The sequence below is a fragment of the Orcinus orca genome, chromosome 2 (assembly GCF_937001465.1).
Source record: "Orcinus orca chromosome 2, mOrcOrc1.1, whole genome shotgun sequence".
Lineage (NCBI taxonomy): Eukaryota > Metazoa > Chordata > Mammalia > Artiodactyla > Delphinidae > Orcinus > Orcinus orca.
In genome coordinates, this window is record NC_064560.1 from 77,402,412 (window position 1) to 77,415,549 (window position 13,138).

The following is a 13,138-nucleotide window of genomic DNA, read 5'->3' on the forward strand; positions in this document are numbered from 1 at the left end:
CCACGTCGCCGTCGCCGATGATCCTCTCCTTCCTGGGTCTCACGGAGCCCAGAGGAGCTGGCAGCGCCAGCCCTGCCCTGCGCCGCGCAGCCGCGGCTCCGGCTTGCTGTCCCCGGCCGGGCTTCGGGTCTCGCTCCGCAGCCGCCGAGGCAGGAGGTAGCGCTCGGCCTCCGGCTCGGCCTCCGGCTCGCTCTCTCTCCTCCCCCCTCCCCTAGCTCCCGCGCCCGCTGCTCCTCCTCTCCCCGCGCCCGCTCCTCCTCCTCCTCCCCTCCCCCTCCCCCTGCGCCCTCCTCCGCTCCGGGCCAGCGCGGCGGCGGCGGCAGCAGCAGGAGCAGCCCCGGCTGCGGGTCGCGACGGCGGCGGGGCGCCCCCTCCCCCGTGCCGGGGCGCGGCGGAGGGATGTGGGGCTTTGCGGGAGGAAGGCTTTTCGGCATCTTCTCGGCCCCAGTGCTGGTGGCGGTGGTGTGCTGCGCCCAGAGGTAGGGTCGCGGGTGGGTTGACGGGAAGCGGGCCGGGCGCCGGGCAGGGCGCGCGGGTGTGCGCGCTGGGCGCTGGCGGGTGAGCCGCCGCCTGACCCCGCTCTCTCTGGCCCCCGTCCCTCCCGCAGCGTGAACGATCCTGGGAACATGTCCTTTGTGAAGGAGACGGTGGACAAGCTGTTGAAAGGCTACGACATTCGCCTAAGACCCGACTTCGGGGGTAAGTAGGGTGTGCGCGGCCGCTGCGGGCAGCGCGACCCACCGCGCTGGCGGCCTGGGTGGAGGAGGGAGGCGGGGGCCGCTTCCGCCGAGCTGCGGCGGGGTGGGGAGGGGGGCACTTCGCCTGCGCCCCCTCCTCGGATAGCCCCCCATCCTCAGAGCAGCTGCAGCCGGTGCCCGAGCCAGGCTGATCACCGTGTCGTGCGCTTCCCGCAGGTCCCCCGGTCTGCGTGGGGATGAACATCGACATCGCCAGCATAGACATGGTTTCCGAAGTCAACATGGTGAGTGCCTGCCCTCCCCAGGGCTGTCCCCGAGCCCCTGCCCCGCTGTCTGGGCCCACAGGCGTCCACAGTACCGGGCCAGAGGCCTCCTCTGCCGGGCTGAGCTTCCCGGGCCGAGCTTCCCGGGCCCGCAGAGGGAGCGGCGCTCCCGGGCGCAGGTCTCCTGTTCTCGAGGCTCCCTCCGCCCGCCTGAGTGCGCGGGGGTAGTCGTTGGCGTCAGAGCCGCGCGGAGGGCGCACCCTTCCCGCCATAGGAAGGGGTCCTGGGCTCACCCGAGGCTGGGCTTTCACCGCCGCCCTGGTACTGCCAGCTCCTCCCGCCGTCGGTCCCCTGGTCCTGAGGCTGCCCCAGTGCCTTCTCGCCTCCTTAGCAACAGGCGCCGGGGAGCGGGGGAGGAGAGGAGAGTTGTGGGGGTGGCTCGTATACTAGGTAAGAGCTGCTTAAGGGTTCCTTTGTTGTCTTTTGGAAAGAGGTACTGGCCGCCGGAAAGCGCGGTGGGCGGTGGGTCTGTGTGTTCCTGGCTGTCTCGGGTCAGTTTCCTTGGTGTCAGTGGCTTTTCCGAGGGCAGGCTCGTGACAGTGAAACCCGGTCCCCATCCACCAGGCTCTGTCAGAGGTGCTGACGGCCCGGGCGGCTCTGAGAACTGGAGGACCTGGGCAGCTTACGGGCTTTCTCTGCCCGGAGAGTCGAAGGCGAGGGAACCAAGTGTCCCTTAGGGCTATGTTAACGGTGTTAACGGTGACGGAATTCAGTATTCTGACCTGTGGAAAGTGGAGGTCCGTGTCCCGAGGTGCGAAGTGGGTGTCACGGGCTTTTGCTCAGGATCCTTTAAGACAACAGGCAATAAGGAGAAAAATGACCCCTTTCATTTGTTAATTGAGGTGAAATACCAGGGGATTTGGAAACGGGTTTAAGTTTCTGTTGAGTGACACTTTAGAAATTATAAGAATGAGAATTTGGAAAAAATATATTTTTTTGAAGAAATCGTTTGGCAACTTTTTTTCTAAAATATAACACCGAGAATATAATGAGGCATGAGATAGACTCGATAGATTTCTCCAGTCTGGTGGACATCAGAGCCACATGGGCAAACTTGTTTTAAATGCATACTCCCAGGCTCTGATTCTGATCCAGTGGTGTGGAGTGGAATCTGGGGGTCTCTGCATTTAAAACTAGTGCTCCAGATTTTTTTTAAGCAGGTGTTTTGTGAACAATATTTTGAGAAACATTGCAATAACATAGAAATGTGGTTGTTTACAAGTAAACTAAAACCATGATTTTTAAATAGACTGTTTAACAAGATATATTTAAAAATATATCCTAGTATGGATTTTGTAGAAAGAAATCTGACTACACGAAACTATATTTTTTATCAATTTTTCACTCTTAACCTAAAGATTTTAAAATTATAATGTGTGATTTTAAAAAAAAGTACCTTTCTTTCAATGTATATCACTAAGGACATTTATATACAAGTGTTAATAGTAAATAAATAAATAAATAAAGTGTTAATAATAAAAGCGTTAGCAAGAAACAGACTTTACATACATTACACTAAAAACATCACATATATTTTACTTTTTGTAATTTTGTAAAAATAATTCTGTCAAAATATGTTTTGTTTTATGACCTTAAGGAAACAAGTTAATATATTCAAGATTTACTCTGTAGTCTGTGATTTCCTTTATTGGCAACTGCACATTCTATAGAGAAGACAGTTTTGTACAGAAGTTAATCGAGTTATTTAGTGGATTTTTATGTCAAAAATTATATTGGATGTCAAATGATGGAGAGAATATACTGATGTGGCGCTTTAAGAACTCTGTATATTACTAAAACAACCAGGGGAATGGGGAGAATGTCTTGTTGTAGATCATTGCAAATTTTCTTTAAATTAATTTTTAAACTTAGTTATCCACTAGTTTAGACATCATGCTGATACTTAGTACCTTAAAAACTTCATAAGTAATTGCCTAATTCATGCACTATGAATTGAGGTGTCCCAATTTTCTCTGGAACCAATAATAGAAAGACAAATCGAGGATACAAACCATTATATTGGATAATCTTTAAGCGCATATCCCAAAGCCAGTAATTATGCATAATGTAGCCATAGTATACTTGTATGCTTTTTTTTTTGCATTCTCATGATGGAAATTTTTGTGGTTCTCTACACTAAGTTTATTATAAAGAAAAACTGGGGATTGATGGGATGGGAGATTGAAGGCCATTGGACAGATGTACTGACTGGCATCTGAAATATCTTCCACAAGTGGATTGGTAAAACCATTCGCTAGAAAAATCTGATTTCCCTTAACTCGTGATCAGGATCATAGCTCATGATCATAGCTATGATATTTGATTTTTTTTAATTGAAGGAACTTCAAATATAGCAATGATTAAGTATCATTTTGGAGGTAACATTTTATAGGGAAAGAACAGAGAGTATGTGAGCATAAGATTAAACCCATCACTCAATCATGTTGCTTAAAAACAATGAATTATATTTATGAGCTTCCTTAATCACCTTACTAGTTTCACAAAACTAAGTGTTGTTAGCTTATGAAACTAAATAAGAAATGGTCTTGCTTTAAGGATGGTACAGCTAGTAGAGGAGATATGTCAAATAGTTGTAACAAAAGTAGGTGAGTCCCATTTAGAGGAACAAAAGAAAGGGGTATGGCCTAAGAGAGAGAGGGAAGGAAGAAGGGAGGGAAGGAGGCAGAAAGAGGGAGGGGGAGAGAGAGATATATTGAGATTACTTCTGACATGGAAAGCCTAATGAAAGAACTTAAGAAATGATATCTAAATTGGGTGGGTGAATAGTGGGGAATAGAATTGTGACTGGCATAGATAGAAGAGGATGTTCTGGGTTAGGGAAGAAATTGGCAAAACTACTGATGGATAGATCTGCAGGATAGGAGATTGTGAAGGAGACTCAAAAGATGAAATTGGAAAAGTAGGACAAACCCCTGTTCACCTAGGCCCTTCTCTGCCTTGCCAAGGGTTTCAGATGTTAATTTTCAAAAATTAAGGAGCCTGTAAATGTTTTTAAGCAGGTGATTGACATAATTTAAGATGTGGTTTAGAATGAATATTTTGGCCAAAATGTTAATTTAGATAGAGGAGTGAGAATGATGAGTTAGAAGAGCAAAGTTCACTAGAAAATTCAGGGTAAATGATCATGGAAAGTTGTTCTTTGAAATTTTCTTCTCAAAATTTTATAGATATGCTTTTGAAAACATATATTTAGTGAAATAAAGATTCATTAATATCTGAAATAAAGATATGCAAAACATGTATATCTCAAGATGGGACAGATATGTGCTTGTCAGTGAGCATGTTGGGGGTGAATATAAAGAATATTGTTACTTTTCTCTTTAAACTATTATAAAGCACAGTCTTTATCTGTTGATGGTGCATATAGATAATGCCTCCAAATAATGCCTCTGACCTCAAAGAATTAAATAATTAGATACATTATGCATATACATGTATATGTCATTGTGCATTTTGGTGTTTTGTATTAATCTAAAAATGGATTTTAATATTTTAATACTTAACATTATTTTACCATAACATGTTTCACTGATAAAGGAGATAGTCTACATTTCCATTGTTCCTAATCTTCTAATTTTTCTTTTCACGTACTTTTTTAAAATTGATATAGTTAATTTACAATGTTGTGTTAGTTTCTAGTGTACAGCAAAGTGACTCAGTTATACATGTATATGTATACATGTATATACATACATACATATATATATTCTTTTTCAGATTCTTTTCCATTATAGGTTATTACAAGATATTGAGTATAGTTCCCTGTGCTATACAGTAGGTCCTTGTTGTTTATCTATTTTATATATAGTAACGTGTATATGATAATCCCAAACTCCTAATTTGCCACTTCTTACTTTTTAGTTAGCTGACTTGACAGAAGTCAAACAAAAAACCATTTTCTTTTACATAACTTCCCTTGTTCTCTAGCTCTTGTTTTAAAATTTCAGACAATCTTTTAAAACTATACATGGTTAAGTAATTATTGGGATTTAGTTTACATATTACTTTCTTTTCTTTTAAGTTTATTTATTATTTATTTATTTATTTTTGGGTTTTCGTTGCTGTGTGCAGGCTTTCTCTAGTTGTGGCAAGTGGGAGCTACTCTTTGTTGCGGTGTGTAGGCTTCTCACTGCAGTGGCTTCTCTTGTTGCGGAGCACAGGCTCTAGGCATGAGGGCTTCAGTAGTTGTGGTGCACGGGCTCAGTAGTTGTGGCTTGTGGGCTCTAGAGCACAGGCTCAGTAGTTGTGGTGCACGGGTTGAGTTGCTCAGCGGCATGTGGGATCCTCCCGGAGGAGGCTCAAACCCGTTTCCCCTGCACTGGCAGGCGGATTAAGAGAGATTGTACTTATGGAAGAACACTGTCTACTGAAAACTTTTATATGCATGTGTTATAATTCTGGTGCTTAGCACTGGTCCAAGTGTGTGTTGAATAGATAGATGGAGGGATGAATAAGTGGACAAAAATTATTGAAAATATAGGAAATATAAGGAAATACTAAAAATATAAAACAACTAGGAAATTTTAATTTAAAAATAGTACTTTTTACTGAGAGAGTGAAGCAGGTCTAGAACTCTTTAAAAAATCAATTAGTTAAAAAATAAAAACAGTATTTTAAAGTAAGTCATATGAGTTCTTTTTTAATTTGAATAATTAGAAGAAGCCACTGTTTGATTTGTTAATTCAGAAAGAAACTACACATACTTGATTTCTATTAAATTAACTATAAAGTACTGAGAATATAAAGCTAGACTCAAACTCTAGTAATATAAATACTAATTTTCTATGATTTAACTTGTATTTTGTTATTATTCTGTACTTAATTCGTCTATTAAAATTAGCTCATCCTGGGACTTCCCTGGTGGTGCAGTGGTTAAGAATCCGCCTGCCAATGCAGGGGACATGGGTTTGAGCCCTTGTCCGGGAAGATCCCACATGCTGTGGAGCAGCTAAGCCCATGCGCCACAACTACTGAGCCTGCACTCTAGAGCCTGTGAGCCACAACTCCTGAGCCCATGTGCCACAACTACTGAAGCCCGTGTGCCTAGAGCCCGTGGTCTGCAACAAGAGAAGTCACTGCAATGAGAAGCCCGTGCACTGCAACAAAGAGTAGCCCCATTCACCGCAACTAGAGAAAAGCCCACGTGCAGCAACGAAGACCCAATGCAGCCAAAAAAAAAAAAAAAAAAAGCTCATCCCAATGAAAATGTAACTACAGGATTATTTTTTCTGATTTAATGCATATAAATCATAAATTATTGTCTCTTTTTTTTTTTTAGTTGTGAGCTCCTTTTAGGTGACATATAAATGTGTCTTTAGTTATTATGAGAAGTAGATTTGTCCCTTATGCTTGTTGTATTGTATTCCTTTGTCATTTGTTATATTTTCCTCTTAGAAAATCCACTTGTTTTCTAATGTCTCAGTGTAAAATAAGTATGGTACATAAGAATATGGTTTTAGCACATCTCAGCAAGCAGCTTTGGCACTGCATCACTGTAAACTGGGTGCAGTCTTACTCATGAACACAACACGTAAACATTTGCACTCATTTTGTCTTTCCCCTTTTCAGAAGAGTGGGAAAGAGGAGAGGGTTTCCTTGGGTAGAGTGAGCTGGGATCACCTGGAGAATTCAGCTTTAGGCATTTTCGATCAAACTTATGTTAATCAACTCCCCTCCTCGTGCTGCAGAATCTAGGGTTGCTCTGCCCCTAGTGAATGCTGAAGGGGTACCCAGTGCCCAGTACCTGGCCAGGTCCTCAGGCAGAGGAGCTGAATCCCAGGAGTCCAGCTGTGTGCTGAAAAGAGCCTAATGGGATTGGGAGTTTCCGGTCCTGTTTCCAGGTTTATGGGAACATCTAGCCTTAGGCAAGTCATTTAACACTCAGTAATTCAGTCTCAGGCTTCCCAGATGCCCATGGCATCCCCACAAAATTGCCAAAGTAATAGCACAAAGGGCTTAGCTCTACACAGAAAATTGAGGTAAAGACATCCACAAGATCACAGCCAAATAAACACGTTAGAGAACTGTCCTTTACTGATTTCTCTAGAGAGGCTCTGGCTGCATTCATAGTTTGCATATGAATTGTTACTAGCATTTTTAAAAAAAATATTTATTTATTTATATGGTTGCGTCGGGTCTTAGTTGCACTGTTAGTTGCAGCACATGGGACCTAGTTCTCTGACCAGGGACTGAACCTAGGCCCCCTCCTTGGGAGCACGGAGTCTTAGCCACTGGACCACCAGGGAAGTCCCTCTTACTAGCATTTTAAAGGTTGGAAATGTGCTAATGCTCTTATTACCAAGTAAGCTGGGGGATGACTCAGCAGAAAGGAAAAAGTGTTTCTCTGACCCAGTTGGGTTTGGAAAACTGCTTACATGAAAGGCACTCCATGGGTAAGGTACAATGAGCATGTTGGCATTTGGTTACAGGTTGCTGCATTTAGGAGGTAAGATTATTTATTGAGGACATTACTTTTCCCTGGAAGTGTGTTTGTGCCTAAGTTACGATCAAACATCAATGCTGGGGCACTGATAAGAAAGCATATAATGAACTTCAGAAAGCATATAATGAACTTCAGATGAGAATAACCCTTACATAATACACTCTTTATGAAGGGAGGTTTGTGTTTAATATTAGAAGGAATGGTATGGGGAGCAAAGAGAATGCTTCTTGTCTTTCCCCTCAGGGAAGTTGTAAAGCTTACATTGCTGCATCTCTTAAAAGATGGATCTTACACACATTTCCTTGTTGTGAGCAACCTCTTCCTAGAGCCTGTGCCAGGCTGAGGGATCCTATGTTGTACTGCACATAGAAGTAAGTATTTCGTTTGAATTAATGGCGTAAATCTGCTTATTTACATATTAAAAACTTTATGTTCTTACCAGTAAAGCAGTATGAATTCAACATTTGACTTTGTACAATCTGTTATCTGTAATAGCTCTCCTTTTCTTCCATTGGTAGCAGAACCCTTCTTTCTCCTACGGGTTCTGAATCATATCATATATACTGTCATTGTGCTTTGAAGCCTACTGAACGTTTGTTTTAAATAAATGAAGCCTATTGACCATTTGGAACCTTTAAAATTTTCTTATAATACATGTTGAGGTGTAACTTAGGGAGATGACAGCTAACAATAGTTTTATGTCATTACGCAGTTGATGAAATACTTCAGGTATTTTGTCGTATTTGATCATCAAACATGATCAGCTTAGTGAAGTGTATCTTATAGGTAGGTGTTAATCTCATCTCCATTGTTCAGGTGAGAAAATAGCCTCAGGAATAGCACTGACTTACTACAAAGGCAAAGCTGGGACTTGGTCCTATTTCTTTGTTCTTTCTACCTCATTATGCTACAGAGCAATAAAAAAAATGCTCTGTTAGGCCCTCATGAGATTTTACCTTTTTCCATGACCTTCATTGCCATCTAAAGTGGATCTTCCAATTAACTTTTCCATGAACTCTTAGTCTTTCCTTGTAACACTATCAGAGTGTTAAATATGATTCTGTTGTGCTTGTTTGCTTAGAGGCTTTCTTCTGCATTTTTCTCCCCCTTAAGACTGTAAGCTCCATCAGGCAGATCTGTGTCTAAGAACAGCCCTTGCATAGTGCCTGACACATGATAGGTATCATTCTTCATTCATATATTTTCTTTCAACCAATATCTAATATACACTAGTGTCTATATATATATATATAGCATTATTAGATTTTGGTTGAAAGAAAATATATGAATGAAGAATGAATGAATGAATAAATATGTAAGTGCATGAATAAATAGGCAGGTAGCTTTCCAATGAAATATTTTTATAACCTAGAATTTGGGCTAATGACCAAGAAGAACCTTTTATAGGCTAAATGTGATGTATATAGTTTTTACTTTAGGGGACTTAATTTGATCAGAATTTGTATAATTGTACACAGTATAATACTGTCAAGTGTCAAGTGCTGTCAAGTGACAGCTTGTCAAGCTGTCAAATGTTCTATAGCGGTCACCCCCTTCACTGGAGAGGTTTTACACTGATTTCAAAGCAGAAAAGAGGGAAGTATTGCGGTGGTTCTGTGATATACAGCCTGTGTAAGGGTTAGTGTGTATATTTCAAACACCAGTCACTAGTGCCTTTGTACACTCAAAGTTTTGTGTCTAATTGGAAATATATGTGGTTCGAGCTTTTCTATATGATAGGGAAGTTTTGGTGGTTCTTATATTGGGATTCATTGGGCTCTGCATTCACTTTCTGATGGCCGCTCAGCAGTGCAGTGGAACTGCATTGGTTTTCATTCGTTTGCTAGCTTTCCAGCACAGTTTACTTCTGGGCCATTTATGCCAGCCATTAAGAAGATTCTCTAGCTGCAAAATTGGGAAGACTAGGACTAAAATAGGTTTCATCTCTTGGCATTTTGCTCAGTCCTGTCAATTCAAGACGGAGAGCTAGCCTCCGATCTCTGTGGTGGGGGATGTATTGATAGAATTCTCTTATTCCCTTGGTTACCCAGAGACTGCATTAAGAAATAGAAGCCATTTGTAAGCATTAATGCATGTATCCCTTTTTACATTTTTCCATTGAACTTAAGTATCACACAGAAGCGTTAATATAATTAACAAAAACCTTAGCATGCATGGAACTAATGTTTCAGATGAATAGGAATAAGATTAAGATATGAGAATGTCATAGTTCTTTAAAAACTCTAATTTGTGCTTGTCCATTCAATCTAAGAGAGGATATGGATTCTAATGATTACAACATCATCATATTTTACCTCAGTTCTACAATGAAAGAATTCCTTTTATGTAAAATATTTGCTAAATCCTCATGCTATCATTCATGACATGAAATACATTTGTTTTATTTTGAATTGACTTAAAAGGATAACAAAATTTACTGGTTTAAAGCTATATAACTCTGTTTGATACATATGTATAAAATGTTTGTTACTTAATTCAACATCACATCACTCTTCTTTTAAAATTTAATTTTTTGAATTAGATTTTACAATTGATAACTTTAATCAGTAGAGGGAACAACTTTTCTGGGTCACCCATCATTACAAGTTGTTTGTGTGTGTGAATCTATGAGTCCATGCAAACCAAAAATTGTTTTAAAAAGAAACAACAATTTGAGTAATTCATTGTAATATCATTGATTTTTTTCCAATCCTGGTGACTCTAAAAATCCATCTGAGAGATACATCCATATATCAGGTTGAAAGACTAAACTGGTCACCAAGCGCAGTGCCTGTCGTGTAGAATATGCTTGGTAAATACTTGTTAAATGCATTTGTGTAGCACACGACCCTTGTGGTAAAGCTGTATGTTGTGTTTGTTTTATCGGAGAGATTCCCTTATTTGTATGTTTGTCAAGCACATAAAATTAGCCGTAGCTTTACACAGAAGGATTCCTGTGAACTTGTCACAGAAAAGACATCTGAATTATGGAAAACAGTGCCATTCCTATGGTCTAGACTAGTGGTTCGAAAGGTATAGACCAAGAAGCCCTCTGTGGTGTTAGATTGATTACAGGGGTTGACACAGATAAGTGTCCTCCAAGCAAAATTTCTCATCATTGGTGTAGTCTGTGCTTTGCCTTTCCAAAGCAGTGTACATACTAGAAAGAGGCTGGGAATAACTGAGTGTATGAGGAGCAGGACTGATTGTGCTGTATTCCTTTTTATGCTGTTAAACATTCTGTGGATAATTCATTGGTGTGAGGCTATATTTGATTGTGCCATTGAATGAGTTTTCATTTCTGAATTTTTCCTTTGGCCCTGGGCACCAAAATTCCCTGTGAGAATGTAATTTCTTGTGGTATGGGCTAAAATAATGGTTGCTTAAGAGAACGCTGTTATATAGAGTGTACATGTGTGCCCCATAATCAGTGTTTCTGCTCAAATAATATTGGAAATTATGTTAGATGTAAAATAGGTTTCTTTATTGTAGGAACTGTCAAGCCCTTTAATATGCTAATGATTTTTGTAAATCTTCAATGAGAGGGGCGAAGAATTCAATATTTAAAATATATGTTTGGGGATTTTTTTCTTTGTGAGGGGATGGTGGACCTTATTAACACTTATTCATGAAGTCTTCTGTAGAACACAGTTTAGGAAATGTGGGTCTAACCGATTGAATTAGAATGAGCTTTAATATGGCCAGTCCCCAGGAATGATAACTGAGGAAATTACTGCATTAACAAAGCCTCTTTTGGTGCCCATGTCCAAACAGCACAGAAGATACAATTCTGACAAAAAATGTATCATTGCATATGGGAATGGGTAATATTTTCTGGAAATGAAGCTTAAGCATTTCATAATTAGATTGATAAAAAACACAAAGATTTTCTTCTATAATAATACTCTCTGTCACATTGAGGGTAGATCTGTGTTTCAAGCCTTCTTGTTTTCTTGTAAATATTACAGGAGTAAATGATTTAGAAGCAGAGAGAGTTGTGTTGAGCAAGAGAGGATGCAAAAAAGGCTCTTGGGACAACAATAGTAGGTTAATTTTGAGAACAAAATATGTCTCTTTGAGGCTGTTGGGCTTGACCAGTGCTTTCTTGGAAGGCTGGAGATTCCTTCTTGGGGCAGGAAGAACAGGCAGTGCTGTGATTCTGCATTCCACTAGGGAGGGTTGACATGTATGTTTGAATATATTACATAAATAGATATTTATTATAATCTACATATTGCATAAACAGATATTTATTATAATCTACAATATATATTATGTATAATGAAATTATATAGTATACTGTATACTATATAATTTATGTTATTCATATTTATATGTAAAGTAAGATTCTCTTCAAAAATAAGATTCTCTTTGGTTGAAAGGTTCTGGTGATAAACATTTTAACATCCCCTGGAGTAAGACATCGCTAAAATTCCCTGTATGACTAATTCTCTATAGTTCTATGAAGAGTCTATACCTGTTCATGAATAGTCAGTGACAATAGCCCAGAGGGCAGATGTATCTTCTGGACTGTTCCAGAACCACAGGAATATTATAAGAGGACAGTATTGCTCAGTCGGCACTGAGGAGACCCCACTGGGGATCTGGGCTTGACTGGTAATAATGGGTGAAGAAACCAAAGTAGATCCAGAAATGTAGAGATGCAAAAGTGCTAATTGATTATAAGGATAATAGGTTTTGTTTGTTTGTTTGTTTGTTTGTTTCTGGCATTTAGAAGCATAGGGAGCTGGTTTAAAAAAGGAGGGCTCTTGTTTTGGAAATATTATATATCTATAGATTTTTTTCCCCCTAAGTCGTGCTTTATTTATCATTACACTTTATTGCCCCAAAGCTTGTGTTTATGATTGAAAAGCTAGTCTCAAAGCTTGAGCAAGCTCTTTGGAATTTTAATTATCTAGGTAATTTCCTCAGTACTCCAGGCTATTTTACCTTTAGAGACCACAGGGGGTCTAACTCTCAAGATTGCCCTTGGCAGTGGAAAAGAGTTGGTCATCCAAACTCTCAGATTCCAGAAGGGTTTGTGTTAACTTTGGCAAGTCATTCAGACTCAGTGGTCCTCGATCTGATCATTTCTTTTTTAACAAGTATATTAAAATTGATTCTTTAACTTGCCTTCTAGCTCTGATTTCTGTGGTTTCTTAGAGTCTGTGAGCAGTTAAAAACCTAAGGGACCTTCTGTTTGCATTGCACAGACCGCTGCTTCTTATCATTTGATACTGTGTGTAGTTTAATTGGGTATCCTAGTGGTGGTCATCTGGCAGCTTGCAGCCTTATAGTCAAAGCATGGCCCATTTTCCCCAAGTTACCTGTGCTGTGCACTGCAAGCCTGGGACATGTCATACATAAACAGTGGGATTTACAGTCTGTACCCATGGTCATTAATTTTTGTGTTTCAAACATGGTGATGTTTAGTTTTTGGTTTGAATTCAGAGTCACTAATTTATGAGTGAAAACTAGCGGGCTGTTAAAATGCTTCTGTTTTATCCAAACCATGACCTTTCCATTATCATCTAAGAAAAATAACTCAATTTGGAAATGTCAGTTAATGCTACTGGGTACCAAATTGTCCATATTCAGATTTTTCAAAAATTCTACATGAATGTAATTCATGCAACAGTTTTGAGTCTTCTGTG

At 40.4% G+C, this 13,138-nt stretch overlaps 1 protein-coding gene across 1 annotated transcript in view; it reads left to right on the forward strand.

Annotated features, from left to right (window-relative positions):
- The first annotated feature begins 276 nt into the window (after positions 1-276).
- GABRB3 (gamma-aminobutyric acid type A receptor subunit beta3) overlaps positions 277-13,138 on the forward strand; it is a 233,986-nt gene continuing 221,124 nt past the window's right edge. The window contains exons 1-3 of the mRNA XM_004271642.4: positions 277-479; positions 608-699; positions 915-982. Of these exons, the coding sequence (XP_004271690.1) occupies positions 400-479; positions 608-699; positions 915-982 (240 nt within the window). The 5' untranslated portion in view covers positions 277-399. The remainder of the gene's footprint in view (positions 480-607; positions 700-914; positions 983-13,138) is intronic.